The sequence below is a fragment of the Lissotriton vulgaris genome, chromosome 3_1 (assembly GCF_964263255.1).
Source record: "Lissotriton vulgaris chromosome 3_1, aLisVul1.2, whole genome shotgun sequence".
In the NCBI taxonomy this organism is placed as follows: domain Eukaryota; kingdom Metazoa; phylum Chordata; class Amphibia; order Caudata; family Salamandridae; genus Lissotriton; species Lissotriton vulgaris.
In genome coordinates this window covers 473,722,424-473,737,473 of record NC_141689.1, presented here as the reverse complement: position 1 = coordinate 473,737,473, position 15,050 = coordinate 473,722,424, and the positions used below count along the sequence as shown (strand labels likewise).

Below are 15,050 nucleotides of genomic sequence, written 5' to 3'. Positions count from 1 at the left end.
CATAGCAAAACATAGCATTGCATAACAAAACACAACAAAACATAGCATAGCATAACAAAACACAACATAGCATAGCATAACACAACATAGCATAGCATAGCAAAACAAAGCTTAGCAAAGCATAACAAAACATAGCATAGGATAACAAAACAAAACATAGCATTACATAACAAAACATAGCATTACATAACAGAACATAGCATAACAAAACATAGCAAAACACAACAAAACATAGCTTAACAAAACACAACAAAACATATAATAGCATAGCAAAACATTGCATACCAAACACAACAAAACATAGCATAGCAAAGCATAGCATAGAAAAATACAACAAAACATAGCATAGCATAGCAAAACATAGCATAGCATAACAAAACATAGCATAGCATAACAAAACATAGCATAACAATACACAGCATAGCATAGCATAACAATTCAAAGCATAGGATAGCAAAACATAGCATAACAAAACATAGCATAGCATAAAAAAGCATAGCATAAAAAAGCATAGCATAAAAAAGCATAGCATAGCATAAAAAAGCATAGCATAACAAAACATAGCATAGCATAACAAAACATAGCATAGCAAAACATAGCATAGCATAGCAAAACATAGCATAGCATAACAAAACAAAACATAGCATAGCATAACAAAACAAAACATAGGATAGCAAAACAAAACATAGCATAGCATACCGCATCACTCAGCACCACCACTGCATCACTCAGTGGCACCACAACATCACTGAGCTCCACCACAGCATCAATCTGTGCAACCATTCAACAACAACTATTTCAAATATGTTATCTCAATGTTTCAAGCTTTATTACAAATGTAACAAAAAGATGTTAATATTTGACATATGTTCTTGGATTTTCGTCACAATAAAATACACTGAACATAATCTTCACAAATGTTATTTACAAAAGTTTAAGCTATTGCCATTATAAATTACAATAACTTTTATTTAAGTATTAATAATTTAAAAAAAATAAAAACCATTGTTATTTGTAATATCAATACATGTAAGTCACGTAAATACAACACATATTGCATTACAAATGCTATAGGTGTCACATTTGCGAAAGTTATAACTATTGGCATGGTAAATGACGAAGCTATTAATTTCGCTATTTTCAAAAACAAAACCTAAATAAAAAAAATTGTCATTTACAATACCAATTGCTCAAACGTTCCTAATACGAGACCTATTGCATTGCAAATGCTTGTTTTAACCATGAGACTTTGGTTAATGGGGATTAAAGGTGGGCGGCAGACCTTTTTTACTCTGGAGTAGCAATTAGTTGCAAATCAATCGTATGAAAGAGGGTTAGGTACTTGTTTTCTCTGTAGTCTTTGTCAGTTTAAAGGGGGAAAGGTAAAAGTTAGATTTGGGGGTACCAGAGATGCAGGTTACGACTTGCTGCAACCACTATTTCCCCTCTGCTGGCTGGGTGAGACGATTAAGCCTCACATGTGGGAATGTATAATAGAAGGTCACTGAGCAAGGTTTAGAAGACGGAGAAAATATCAAAATTCTGACATGGAATGTTAATGGTATTAAGAATCAAACGAAAAGGGGTGCCTCAATGCCTCCAAAGATGGGGATTTAATACCTAATCCTGTTGCAGTAAACACACTAATTAGGCTCATACTGCAAATTCATGTGAATGAGGACGTGCATCACCCTGGCACAAGCAGCTTCAAGTGAGGCCTCTGGTGACAGGTCCATACAGTAAAGACGCACCTGGCTTCCAGTATACAAGACCTGGTTGGACCCAGGAGGTAGTTGTGCAGGTGTCCATCGGGCAAGAGGGAGGAAATAGTACACCATATTAACTGTGTCTTCACTACAGAGATAACAGCCGGCCACCTTAAAACAGACCCTTTACCATTGTAATCTAGGTCTTCCACACAAAAAGAGCAAGAGGATTTTAACAACTTTATATTCAAAGACATGGATGGGTGAACTAGTTTGATGTAGGATACGACAGCCCTTACATACATGGCAAAATATTGTAATTGTATTTATATAGCGCCTACTACCCCATACAAGGCGTTGAAGGGCTTTTCGGAGAGTAGCACGCTACTCCGGAACCCTAAGGAATAGTGGTAGATTAGTACAGGGAAATACAAATTATTAATTTGAGTGGTGGACATGTGAGACTGTTAGTTTGATTGAATGGGATAGAGGAGGGAAGAGTCTAGCTAGTGTTATTTTGGAGATCCTATTAGTTAGATGAGGTTTGGGATGAGTCAGAAATGAGGTAGAGAATATACTGAGAGAGTATAGGATAAGACAGTAGGATAAGACAGTAGTGTACATGGAGTGAGTTGAAGGCTTTTTCTTTCTTCCTATAGTAGGAGTAAAGGATTAATACAGATATAGATACGTACGAGACAACAGCTCTCTTATCTATGGACGTTCAAACATGCTTTTAAATCAACATTATTCTTAATTCGCAGGGGCACATAAATCAATGTCCTGGTTGGACTATTTCTTTGCTCAAACAGCTCCGATTCGGAACATCCCTAAGATTGATTACTTGGCAAAAGGCATCTTTGATCATTTCCCACTGTAATTCAAGGCTTAGTAGATGAGACTTGGGGATCATGAAATGACAATTACCCTTTTAGACGTCACTAGGGCCTATTTCACAGATAGCGTGAGGTCAGTTAATTCTACCTTAACACCCTAGGAAGCATATAAGGGTGTTAGAAAAGAATGACTGGATCCTAAAATTCATGCAAAAAAGAAACTTAGGAAATCAATAGTACGGTCCCTGGAGCAAAAGAAGAATCAAGCAGAACAAAGCAGGAGTGACCATAAATAGACAGTGAAGTTCAGAAATTGATGCAGCACATACAACAGGCATTGGCAAATGTCCTGCCAATGAGAGCTATTGGTTTTGGCAGTGTTTAGTAGCCATGCTGTTCAGCAGAATGGATGCTTTGCAGTGTAGCTAAAACTCTTTTTAAAAGCGCTATGACGCAGGCAGAACAAAAGGTTTTTTTTGTTAATGCCTTAGCGCTAGATGCATCATAGTCCCTTTTTTATTATTATTTTTAGCCTTGCTGCACAGCAGCCACGCTACTATACAGCATGGTTACATATCACTGCAGAGTCGGCAATGCCCATGCTGTCTAGCATGCAGTAAAGGCAATGGCAGAGCCAATATTCTTAAAGTGAGACTTATTGGCTTGGCCAATGCCTGTTAGGTCTTGGCACAACACCCCTGTGAGTCTGAGTAAATCGGTTAATCTCTTCATGCATGAAAAAGAATTTATTTTTTTTTAACTTGAAAATCAGGTGCAAAAACACACCCAATATTAAGCTCAAATATTTTTGAACAAGTTTGTTTTTGTAACTTATGTTACTATTAGGTTAACATTACACTGTATGTGTCAGTTGTGAAACAGCAACAAACCAATACAATTTCATGAACTCTAGAACTCAAAAGGCTCAGTCAGAATTATGACAGAGGTCTACAGAGAGACTCTGTGGATGCTGTAGAATGGGGGTTGAGGGTATGGTAGTCGTTTCTACCATCACCTTCAACATAACATGGTACATTAGAAGTGCAAAGAGCAATTTCTAATCTCTCCCTTCTAATCTTCTGGTTTAGTACAGCTACATACATTTGAGATTTAGATTACGAAAACCTAGTTTGGAGACAGGCTTACATAGTTTAACCTTTACCAAGCTATATATTATCAATTAAAACAAAAATCACACAGGAATGGGGAAAACGTCATCATAAAGTCAGCAACATATAACAGCTTTCGCTTCACACGGACTGGTTTGCAGCACTTTGAACCATTTTTGAAATGTCACTGTGATTTGTGAGGAAGGTTAAGTTCTTAGGCTAAAATACTCATTACAGGAATCATTTATTTAATCGGAACAAAAGACGTGTATTTGGAGACCTTATTTTCTAGTGGACTCTTCAACCACTCAACCATCTGGTGCCGGCGATAACAGTACCTCTCAGGGTTATTAGCTATAGGTAAATAATGGCCTAGCGTGCTTTGTTTGAATAATAATAATAATAATAATATTAAGACTAAAAGGTGCACCCATTGGCCGCACTACCTCCTCAGTGTGGGTGTCGGGCATTGGCCCACACTGAGGAGGCACCTAAAGGCCCCTCTGATGCTCAGCAACAGAGGAAGTCCTTTATTCCATTTTTTCCATCAGGCTGCTCGCGGAGTGCTTTCAGTCAAATTGTAGTATAAAACTTTTTTTTTAAAACACAACAAGGACGATGGGTGCCACCCCAACTAAATGAAGCAAAACCAAAGGGGATGATGGACAGAGTGTTGAACATTACAAGCACTCAACCCCAGTCAGCTGATCTGGGTTTAATCCATCATCATTCTTTAGCTCACTCCGCCACCCCAGTTCAGACATGGCCATATGCAAATCAGTCTGACCCTGTGCCTCATGGGAACAGTCCAGCCTGAACTGCCAAGCCATGTCTTCCCTGGACCAGAAACAAGCATCCTGGGACCGGTTTCTGGCTAAACAGCCATCATCAGCCAGGCAAGCTTGAATCCAGTGGCAAAGTGAGCAAGGGACCCACGTCTGGGCATACCCTGCCTACTTTTGAAAAACCTCTCTCTGGGCTTTTTATGGGACAGGAGTAAGAAACATGTTTCTGATTTAATGAGAATATCCCAAAGACCCATGAGGCACTGGGTCAGACTGATATGCATATGGCCATGTCTGAACTGGGGTGGCGGAGTGAGCTAAAGAACGATGGATTAAACCCAGATCAGTTGACTGGGGGTGAGTGCTTGCAATGTTCAACACTCCATCCATCATCCCCTTTGGTTTTGCTTTGCTCACCCCAAATAAATGAGGCAACAGTCTTTCTGCCCCTTTTAGAGTAGGAAAACTGGGACAATTACTCCTGATCTGCCCTCACAGGAGCGCAGAGTGCCCACTAGACAATGTTTTTTTTGTTTAATGTAGAGGTGGATGCTGCCCAGTATGGGCATGGCTATGCCCCCACCTGAAGTAAATGGATCATCAGTCTTTCTGTCCCCTGGGGAGCAGATGGAGGTAAATACCCCAGGTCTGCCTCCTGGGGGAATGGGGTGGACATAAACTCAACTAGACTCGAAAGTTTTTTTGTTTCTTTTTTAAATTATAAAATATAGGGGTGGGGGCTACCAACCACAGTCATGTTTACGCCCTCCTCCCCCCAACTAAAGAGGGTAATAGTCTGTCTGCACCCCCGGGGGCAAAGTGGAGTAATTACCCCAATCGTCCCATTCCTCTATTGGGGAAAGTGTTACAGAAAATACAGAAGGACATGTTGGAGGCAGTGCCTATGGCTTCCTCGCCTCCTTCAGTTGGTGGTTTTGGAACAAGATGATTCTGTGCTTTGCTTATCTGCTCAAAGGGGTCCTCTTGTCGAAGTAAGGTCTGGCACATCTACAGCTAGGGGTCTGGCACTTGAGGGGTAGATTTGAACAGCTATGGGTTGTGTCTGGCAGTATCCACTTTGAGAGCTCAACGGGAAGCTATTAGAACTAGGAGCCCACACCTAGAGGTTTTGATTACTATGGTTTCTATACTACTAAAGTGCTTCTTTCAATAGAGGCCAGCTAATCACAACGCGGTTCCAACATGGGCTCATCCACATGCTTCCAGAAATCCACTCCCCAGCTTGTTATGAAGAGTCAGATTTTATCAGGTCCAGCTATTTTAGGGCCTACTGGCCCCTTATGGCGAGCTTGCAAAGAACAGGTGCCCTGTTCATTGAGAAACTGAATGAGCATAAAAGATGCTTTTAAATCTTGTTTTTATCTGGTCACATTTGCTGTGCTTTCAAAGAGAGGTGAAATGTCAGTCTTCTGCCAAATAACTGCTTTTTACCCTGGAGATCTAGGTTTACTTTTCTTTCTCCGACTGCAAAGTCAGAGGATTTTGTAAAGTGAACTGACTGACAGTCGTGTTGGTCACACAACATTTAAATAGCTTGCAAATTAACTGTACAAATGTTTCAAAATATATTTAAGTAGTTCGGAAAGAACTTTTTTTGTAATTCTGAAGTGAGAACATGATAAAAACAAATCAGAATACTTAACTCGTTGATGTGAAAATAACTCTTTCCTGAAACACGATTTCCAGACATTATGGTTTACACCCACATAGTTTTATCAGTAAAACTGCAAGTCAGTGGAAAAGTTTGTGGACATTCAATGGAAAATGCTTGTCTGTAAAGGACAGTGCGCTATCACATCATGCTTTAGTGATCTATGTATTAAAGTCAGAGTTTTTAAATATAAACTGAGAAACATTCCTGCCCCACCCTGATAGTAATTCAATTAGTGAACTACAAGAAAAATCAGGGGTCATGTGTACAATATATGAGATAGATTTTTATAAAAGATGGAGCAGTTTAGCCTATTAAATCAAACATAGGAGCTTTTTGTACAGTAGACCTGCTAAACTCACATACTTAAAGGGGTAAACAGTGTTTACCACGAAAGCTGAACAACGAACAGCCTTTACAACGAAGGCTTAACTACGCAAGCCCTGCTGCGCATATGCCCCAACCACGCATGTGCGTGGTTAAGGCATATGCGCGGTAGGGATTACAGACAGATGGAAGCAGGAAGATATTGTGGTGAGGTAAGTGGGGCTGGGGGTGGGTCGGGTTATTTAAAGTTGGGCTGGGTCGGGGTACTTTTGTTGGCTGGGGGGGCGTGGTTATTTTGTGGACTGGGTCGGGAATGTTTTGTGGGCTGGGTAAGGTTATTTTAAGTTGGGGTGCGTGGTGGGTCGGGGTTGTTTTGTGGGCTGAGGGTGCGTAAGGGGTAGTTTTCTAGGCTGGGGGTGGGTCAGGGGTAGTTTTCTGGGCTGGGGAGAGGAAGTTTTCAGGGCTGAGGGGAGTTTGGGGTAGTTTTCAGGGCTTGTGTGCCGTTTTAGGGCTCAGGGCGGGGCAGGGGTCATAATACCTCTTAGGACTTAAGGGAGCAGGGTCGGTTTTAGGGATATGGGGAAGGTGGTCCAATAAGTTACTAGGGCTGGGCAGGAATGGAGTAGTTTAGCCCCTTCGACGCTAATGACAAAGCCAGCTCGTCATGGGTGTTACCTGCCCTGCGCTTATGACGAGCTGGCTTTGTCATGAATAATGGGGATCTTGATATTGCAGCACCCAGCGGGAAAACCCATAGCAGCCAAGGTGTTAGGAACTCAGGCCAGGGGCAGGGGTTGGGGGTTAAGACTTACCTGTGAATTCTTAACGATAGATATGTGTTTACCATACATGCCTTAACCCCTTCCCTGCGCGCACCAACTGCTGTCACAAGCACTTCCTAGCTAGTGCTGCGCATGTCCGTTGGTCGACGCAGCCACGCCCACTCTTCAGAACTCCCGCCGCGGTTAAGGAGTTAACAAGGCATGATTTGTTGTAAAGGCATGCGTGGTAAAGGCATATTTGTGGTTAAGAATTTCGTTCAGCCTGCGTGGAACCGGCATGCGTGGTTCAGGCATACAACTATTTCAAGGTGGTCTTGTATATGGTAATGAAAATAATGTGCGTTTGTGAAATAAAATATTTGCTTTGGCTCACACAATTTGAGACAAGTTTAGGAGTCAAGAGCAATAGATCAAACAGATTTTTCAAGTCACTAGACCTGCATGTCTGGTAAAAATGTTCTGAATTAGAGGCCTTTTCCCTGATTGCCTCAGTTACTACAAAAGGCGATTTTTGAGTAAGGGAGTGCAGTTGATCTCAGCTTTCTGTCTCTTAAGGTGTTGTTTCTGGTGGCAATCACATCAGGGAAGATAACTGAGGCCTCTTTTATGATCTGAGCCATGTTTTAAGATTCTGCCAGACAGCAGAATCCTTAAGCAGAGTCCTTCCTTTATTCCAAAGGCTCCTTCAGTGTTTCACTATACCACCAACTTGGTATTACAAATGTATTTGCCCTCTTCTACTTCTCAGGTGGAGAAATGCTTGCATAGCCTGGATGTACGTAGTGCTATCATGATTTATATGAAGAGAACTGATCCCTTTACAAAATGTGGATTATTTGTTACATTTGATTCTTCAAGGAAAGGTACAAAACCCTCTCTTTCAACACTAAGCTGCTGCCTGAAGCAAGCCATTGTGGTATTGTATGAAAAACAATAAAAATCTCTGAATACGCAGGTACAGGGGAGATCAAAGAGAGCAGTGCCAGCCACATGAGCGGCATTGAAAGGTGTTTCAAAGGCTGACATTTTTAAAGCGATTCAGAAAAGGGGGTGGTGATGAACAGAGTGTCTGAATTAAGCAGACCACTCTTACCCAGTCCAAAGATCAGGGCTTGATCCATCACCATTATTTATCTCACTGCACCATCCCAGCTCAGAACCTGGCTATATGCAAATCAGTCTGTCCCTGGCCCAGTTCATCATGGGAACAGGGCAGACTAAACTACCAAGCCAATTCTTCACCAGAAAGGAGACAAGCTACCGGGGACCGGTTTCTGGCATTGCAGCCGTCTTCGGCCCGGCTTGCTTGAATCCTGATGGTGCAGTGAGAAAGGGACTCATGTCTGAGTATACCCTGCCACACCTATAGTGGCCAAAAACGATTCAGAAAAGGGGGTGGTGATGAACAGAGTGTCTGAATTAAGCAGACCACTCTTACCCAGTACAAAGATCAGGGCGTGGAAGGGTATACTCAGATGTGAGTCCCTAGCTCTTTGCACCATCAGGATTCAAGCAAGCCGGGCCGAAGACGGCTGAAATGCCAGAAACCGGTCCCCGGTAGCTTGTTTCCTTCCCAGTATAAGAATTGGCTTGGTAGTTTGGTCTGCCCTGTTCCCATGATACACTGGGCCAGGGTCAGACTAATTTGCATATAGCCAAGTTCTGAGCTGGGATGGTGCAGTGAGCTAAAAAACGGTGATGGATCAAGCCCTGATCTTTGGACTGGGTAAGAGTGGTCTGCTTAATTCAGACACACTGTTCATCACCACCCCCTTTTCTGAGACATTTTTAAAGCAGCCACTTGGTCCATGCCACATACATTGTTGAAGCACTACAGGTTACAATTGGGAGGAAGTGCATCGATGTCTTTCAATTCTGTAGTTTTGGATCCAGCGCTGCATTAATAATGAAGTGAATAAACGTTACTGACAATTGTATTTGGTGAGAATTGGGTCTATGGAGTGAGCTGAAGCACATGGAGATTGCTTGGTGTCGGCTCACAATATATGGACTGTGCAAAGGAAGGCTGACGAGGAGGTAATGGATGGCTTATTTACTGGTAATCTTCATTACTCTAAATCAAGATCTTTCTCACCACAGTCTAAGTCGGTATCACCCATCCCAATGTGATGTTGTTATCGGATTCATGTTTGGAAATGACAGAAGTGGGGAGGGTTGCCTTCCTTTTGTAAGCATGATGAGAAGTGTGGCAGGAAGTAAGACGTATTAGGGTATGACACCAGATTTGTTTGGCTTGTGTACATTGCTGTAGGAGGGCTTATGGGATCAAGGATTGTGCAGAGGAAGTCCTGGAATAATTAAGATTACCGGTAAGTAACTGGGCCAATACTTTTAACAGAAGAGCACTGACATTCTTCCCCCCTCCCATTGTACACTTCCCGTCAACACGTCAGCCATACCTTTGGCTAATACTCTCTTCTTCTACTCTGCACCTTCCCGGTATTCCAATTTTACCTCTTCCCCCGTTACCCCTACCAACCATCCTCTTATTTAATCCACCTTTCCTACAACCTGATCTCCAAGCTAACTTTCCATACCTTTTCCCTCCACTTCTCTTCTTCCCTACCTGCTCCCCCCTCACCTTGTACCCCGAATTTGTCACAAACACCTTGCATCTCTCTTCATCCTCCCATTCCTCCAGGCATGCTGCTCACCTCCTTATCCCCCTCAGTAAGCCCTTCCTTTTCCCTCCCTCGGACCTTGCAGAACCATTTTCTTTCTTCAACTACCGTCTAGCCCAATCCACCCCACTCTGCCTGGTGCCTGTCCCCTCACATTCACCTCTCCTAGCATTTTAGCCCCTTCTCCTCTCTTCTTCCCAAACCTCCTGCCATTCTTTGACTCCCCACTTTCCCCTCCCTACTATCCACCCTCCCTCCTCGCTCCTCACCTGTCTCCTCCTAAATATGACCTCAATTCTTCTCCTCCTTTCAACATCAGCAAAGAGAACTCTCGTTTCACCTCAAATGCACCAACCTCACTCAACCACTCCCTCCTGTATGCATCAAGCCACCTAACATTCCGTGCTCAGCCCTACTATCTATGGAAAATAAGGTAAGATCTCTCATCACCTCCATTTCCCACCCTGAAACTACCATCTCACTCTTAAGCACTAAGATATACACCTTTCAAAACACCCCAATTCCCTTGGCAAATACTCAGTTCCCCAAACTACCAAGAAGCACCTTGCTCTCACACCACAAAAAAACCAATCACAATCTGTCTTCTGCAGACACACTAACCTACTAACTAGTTAGAAGACCTCTAACGCCACGCAACGCCACGCCACGCCACGCCACGCCACCCCCCTTCCACTTTCCTCTCCAAGTAAGTCTACTCTGTACACTATTCCGACCATCTCTTCTGTCAGAACTATTCATCTGCCTTATTCCTCCCTGGCACCCTCTTACAAGAACATTATTCTTATCACCCTTCAAAGCCCAATCGCCCCGTCACCAAAACAGTCTTGTCAGAGTTACGCTGTTTCCTCCACAACTGCAGATCTGCAATGAAACACAAAATGGAAATTTATGACCCCATAATTCTCCAAAATCTCGACATGCTCTTCCTCACAGAGACATGGCTCAACAACACCTCTCATTCTACATTTGATCTTCTGTTACCCACCGACTATTCTAGCTTTTGAAATGACAGAACAGACAAAGTTGGGGGAGGTGTTGCAATCATCTTTAGAAACTCCCTTCAACTTAAGGCTTTTCCTAACAGCTGCTTCCGTACATTCGAATGCCTGTCTCTTGAGCTTCAAGTGCAACACTGCTCAGCCTTCAGATTTCATGCCATTTATCACCTGCCAGGTGGCTGCTTTTCTTTTTTGGAGGAACTCACCGACTACATTTTTAAAAAATATATATTTATTTGAGCAAGTTCAAATGTATACAACAGTAAGACCAGTAAGAAAAATTCAGTTCATATATAATAATTAGCATAAATAAATAATAACCAAGAAATATCTCAAAGCATACAGAGTCATAATCTTCCATTACACCAAAAGAAAAAGGTCAGGAGGTAATATTACTAAAAGAAGTATAGAGTTCATCTATAGATTTCATAGTTCTATCACAGGAGGAATTTAGGGACCTCTTTTATTCTCGTACCAGACAGTTATAGGAGCCCGACTTCATGAGCGACCAATATTCACAAAGTGACGGACAAATCTTCCTGGGAGACTTCAATATTCACTGGGGCTCGTTGGAAGATTCCTCTGCTAATAGGCTTGCCACCTTTCTCTCAGCAAATGATCTTATCAACACTGAACTGAAACAACACACTCCAAGGGCTCAATTCTGGACCTTGTTATATCTAAAGCAGACATGCCTACTATTGCTATCCATATTCATGTAGACTGGTCTGATCACTTTCTCATCCCCTTCTCTCTTCACCTATCACACTCTTTAAATCTTGGCCAACCTAAAAGGACTACTACCTAGTTCTGTAACACTAAACATTGACCTTGACACTCTGTGTGATTCTGCTATGCTATCACTTCCAAGGCTAGACCCTAACTTGGATGTCAACGAATTCACCTCCCAACGCTTCTCCGTCCTTGCAGTCAAACTCGATAATGTTGCTCCACTTCAAAGCAAAAGGAAAAGGCCTATTCCTTGAGCACCATTGTTTATGAAGAAAGGAAGAACCTGAGAATCCTGGAGAAACAATGGAGACAATCTCCATCCACCACTAATCTTGCTACTCTATGTTCAGCAAGATCAAATTACCACAAACACATCTTCCATGAAAAAGCATCACGCTTCAGAACAGATGTAGGTCGTTACTACGCATGCTTTTACAACTCATGCCTTTACCACGCAGGTTTTCCAACGCAAGTCGTTACAACGCTGGGGGCGCTGGATAGTGAATAGTTTAATTTACTATTCCAACTCCAGTCCCCGTGGATAGTAGGGAAGGTTTTGGATAGTAAATTAAACTATTCCCTATCCTACAGCGCCCTCCAGCGCAAGTCGTTGTAACGACTTGCGTTGTAAAAGTTGCATGGTAAAGGTACTGTGTGGTAAAAGTTGCGTTGTAAATGCTGTTCCCCCTTCAGAACCCTCCTCGACTTAGCCAAAAACAGACCCAAAAAACTATTTGACCTCATTAAAAATCCAAACCGTCAAGCCTGACGATTCTCCAAAGAAAGCAGCACAATTCGCTATATTCTTTGACAGAAAAGTGAAATCATTGGTGGATCAGGTCATGCATCCTACACCCCTAGAGGAGTGCGAATCCTTAGTCATTTGGCAGAACTTAGAAGTCATCTCAGAAGATGCCCTCCTCAAATTCATCCTCAAAACAAAGCCCTCCAACCATTCTTGGGACCCCGTCCCTAGTGACATTGCCATTGACTTCTACACCCATACTCTTTCCTATTGGACCAGTCTGGTTAACCTCTTTCTCAGTCAAGGCTCCTTTCCTGTTGCCCTTAAAACAGGACAGGTTACCCCTCTTATTAAAAAACCCACCGCTGCTGCGAAAGACCTCAACAACTTCTGTCCAATCACCAACCTCCCTTTTCTTGCCAAAATCACAGAAAGATGTGTAGCCAAACAACTTTCCCGTCATATTAAGAATAATGATCTTCTTGACAATTTCCAGTCTGGTTTCATTCAAAACCGCAGCACTGAAACATCCCTGCTGCAAGTGATCGATGATGAGCTGCGTATACTCGATTCAGGAGAGTCTTGTCTTCTGATTCTTGTAGACCTTTCTGCAGCCTTTGACAGTGTTAATCATAACACTCTCCTTAACACTCTTCAACTGAGATTGGGTTTGTCTCGATGTCATTTGTAAACTGTCTATTTTACGAAAAGCAAATAAAGATATCTTAAAAAATGTAAAAAAACAGAATGGGTTTGGAAGGCACATTGCTTAAATGGTTTGCCTCTTTCCTCTCGGACAGATCCCAAATTATCAAAATAGCGAACAGTATTTCTCAACACTTCTCTACTCTATTCAAAACTGGATGTTAGCTCATCAACTCATTTGGAATTCCTCCAAAACTGAATTCCTCCTTCTCTCTACCTCACTCTCTCCTCCTCCTCCTGTTCAATCTTGGATGGATAAGCTGAATCTACTTAACAATAAACCTATTGTTGTGGACAGAGCAAAATCCCTTGGTGTCTTACTTGACAAAAGGCTCAATCTACTCTCCCACATCAATTCCATTGCAAGAATGCTCGATACCAACTGCGTCTTTTTTGGGGGATTTGATGCGTCTTTCCGGAGCAAGACTTAAAAACCCTGGCCCACTTGCTGGTTTTCTCTAGATTGCACTATTTCAATTCTCTTCTTACTGGCCTCCGCAAATCCCACCTTTCCCCTCTTAAATCTGTTCTCCATTTAGCAGCTTGTTTTATAGTTGGGGCAAAAAGAAATGACTACATCACACACATTTTGTCTTCCCTCCGTTGGCTTCCCTTCGAGGCAAGATTAATCTACAAGTCTGCCTGTATCACCCACAAAGCCTTGCACAATTCCTCGATACCCGACGAATAAACTGAAAATCTCTAGAGGCTCTAGACCGTCTCGTGATGCGGAAAGTGTACTGCTCGAGCCCCCCACTTTCAAAAGGGGAAGATCCATGGCACAATCTTTCTCAGGCAATGCGGTGAGAATCTGGACCTCGCTTCCTCCACTGCTCCGTACCACCACCTCTACCCGGATCTTCAAATAGGACCTCAAATCTCTTCTCTTTCAAAGACACTTCCAGAACTAATACCTCCCTTTGCAAGTCCCTCAAGGAAGTTCTTTCACTATTGTAAATTTGTATTCTATGCCCCTACGAGCGTCCTCCTAGTGTGTCTTTTGTGTGACTGCCATCTATTACTGTATTATACATCTTCTTGTATCTCGTTTGTTTCTGGAACATGTACATTTGTAACATTCTTCTCATGTAACGCACTTGGTTATATTGTCATGCGCTGTGATACCTTTGGGTAAAGTCAGCGCTATATAAAAATGCATACACGAATAAATACTAACACTACTTGTAAGCAAACAGGTACACAGGGAAAATGAGTATGCACTTTTATGTTCCCACTTCATGCACAGCTGTTCGTAAAGAAGTATCGGGTCCAAAATAAAACACTGTCTTCTAAGACCAAAACGGGATAGGAGAAGAACATGGGCAAACAACGCCCAAGTATAATACATGAGATCAGCCTACAGGTCCTGCTGCCAGACAGCGAAACCGGTAACACAGGCGAGTTCATCAGTTTGCAGAGAGCGGACAGCTCACACGCAAGTACATACACTCCGGGAGATCTATGAAAGCCCTTGCGGGTGCGAGAAGCTTGACTACCCCGCGACATCAATCCCCTTTTTCCTGTGACGCCTAGCACTGTTACCTTTCAACGCCAGCAGATGCTCTTGTTTCGCTTGATTCACTTCCATCGTTTCAACACAAGCCCCTTCCGCCTCGAAGACAGGACTACAGGCGGACTGCAACAACCCCTGACAGCCACTGAATATACACGACGGAAGTTCGGAGTTCGGAGTTCTGACAGTAGCCAGCAGCGGAAGCCTATAGAGTGCGATCACGTGACAACTGACGACAAATCAACAGATTCTCTAGTTATAGGAATGAAGTCTTCGGTACCATGTTGGTTATGTAGTGACGCGATACGTTTTACGTATTCCCACGTTTCAACTTCCGTTCTTCTTACATTTCACGTTTTGTATATGTTTATGATTGCAGCACGCTAGTTTCCAACTAGCTAGCATGCTAACCAACAAACTAACCTATACTTCAATCCCCAACAATAACTTGATGCAGGGGCGCTACTAGACCCGAAA

General features: G+C 42.6%; 1 protein-coding gene across 2 annotated transcripts in view; it reads right to left on the bottom strand.

Annotated features, from left to right (window-relative positions):
- TRAPPC13 (trafficking protein particle complex subunit 13) overlaps positions 1-14,833 on the bottom strand; it is a 373,612-nt gene extending 358,779 nt beyond the window's left edge. Inside the window, exon 1 of one of the 2 annotated variants that reach the window (XM_086960695.1) lies at positions 14,603-14,833. In XM_086960695.1, coding sequence (XP_086816821.1) covers positions 14,603-14,648 — 46 coding nt within the window. In that variant the 5' untranslated portion in view covers positions 14,649-14,833. The remainder of the gene's footprint in view (positions 1-14,602) is intronic. The other variant, XM_086960696.1, reaches the window with a different exon arrangement.
- Between the last annotated feature and the right edge of the window lie 217 nt (positions 14,834-15,050).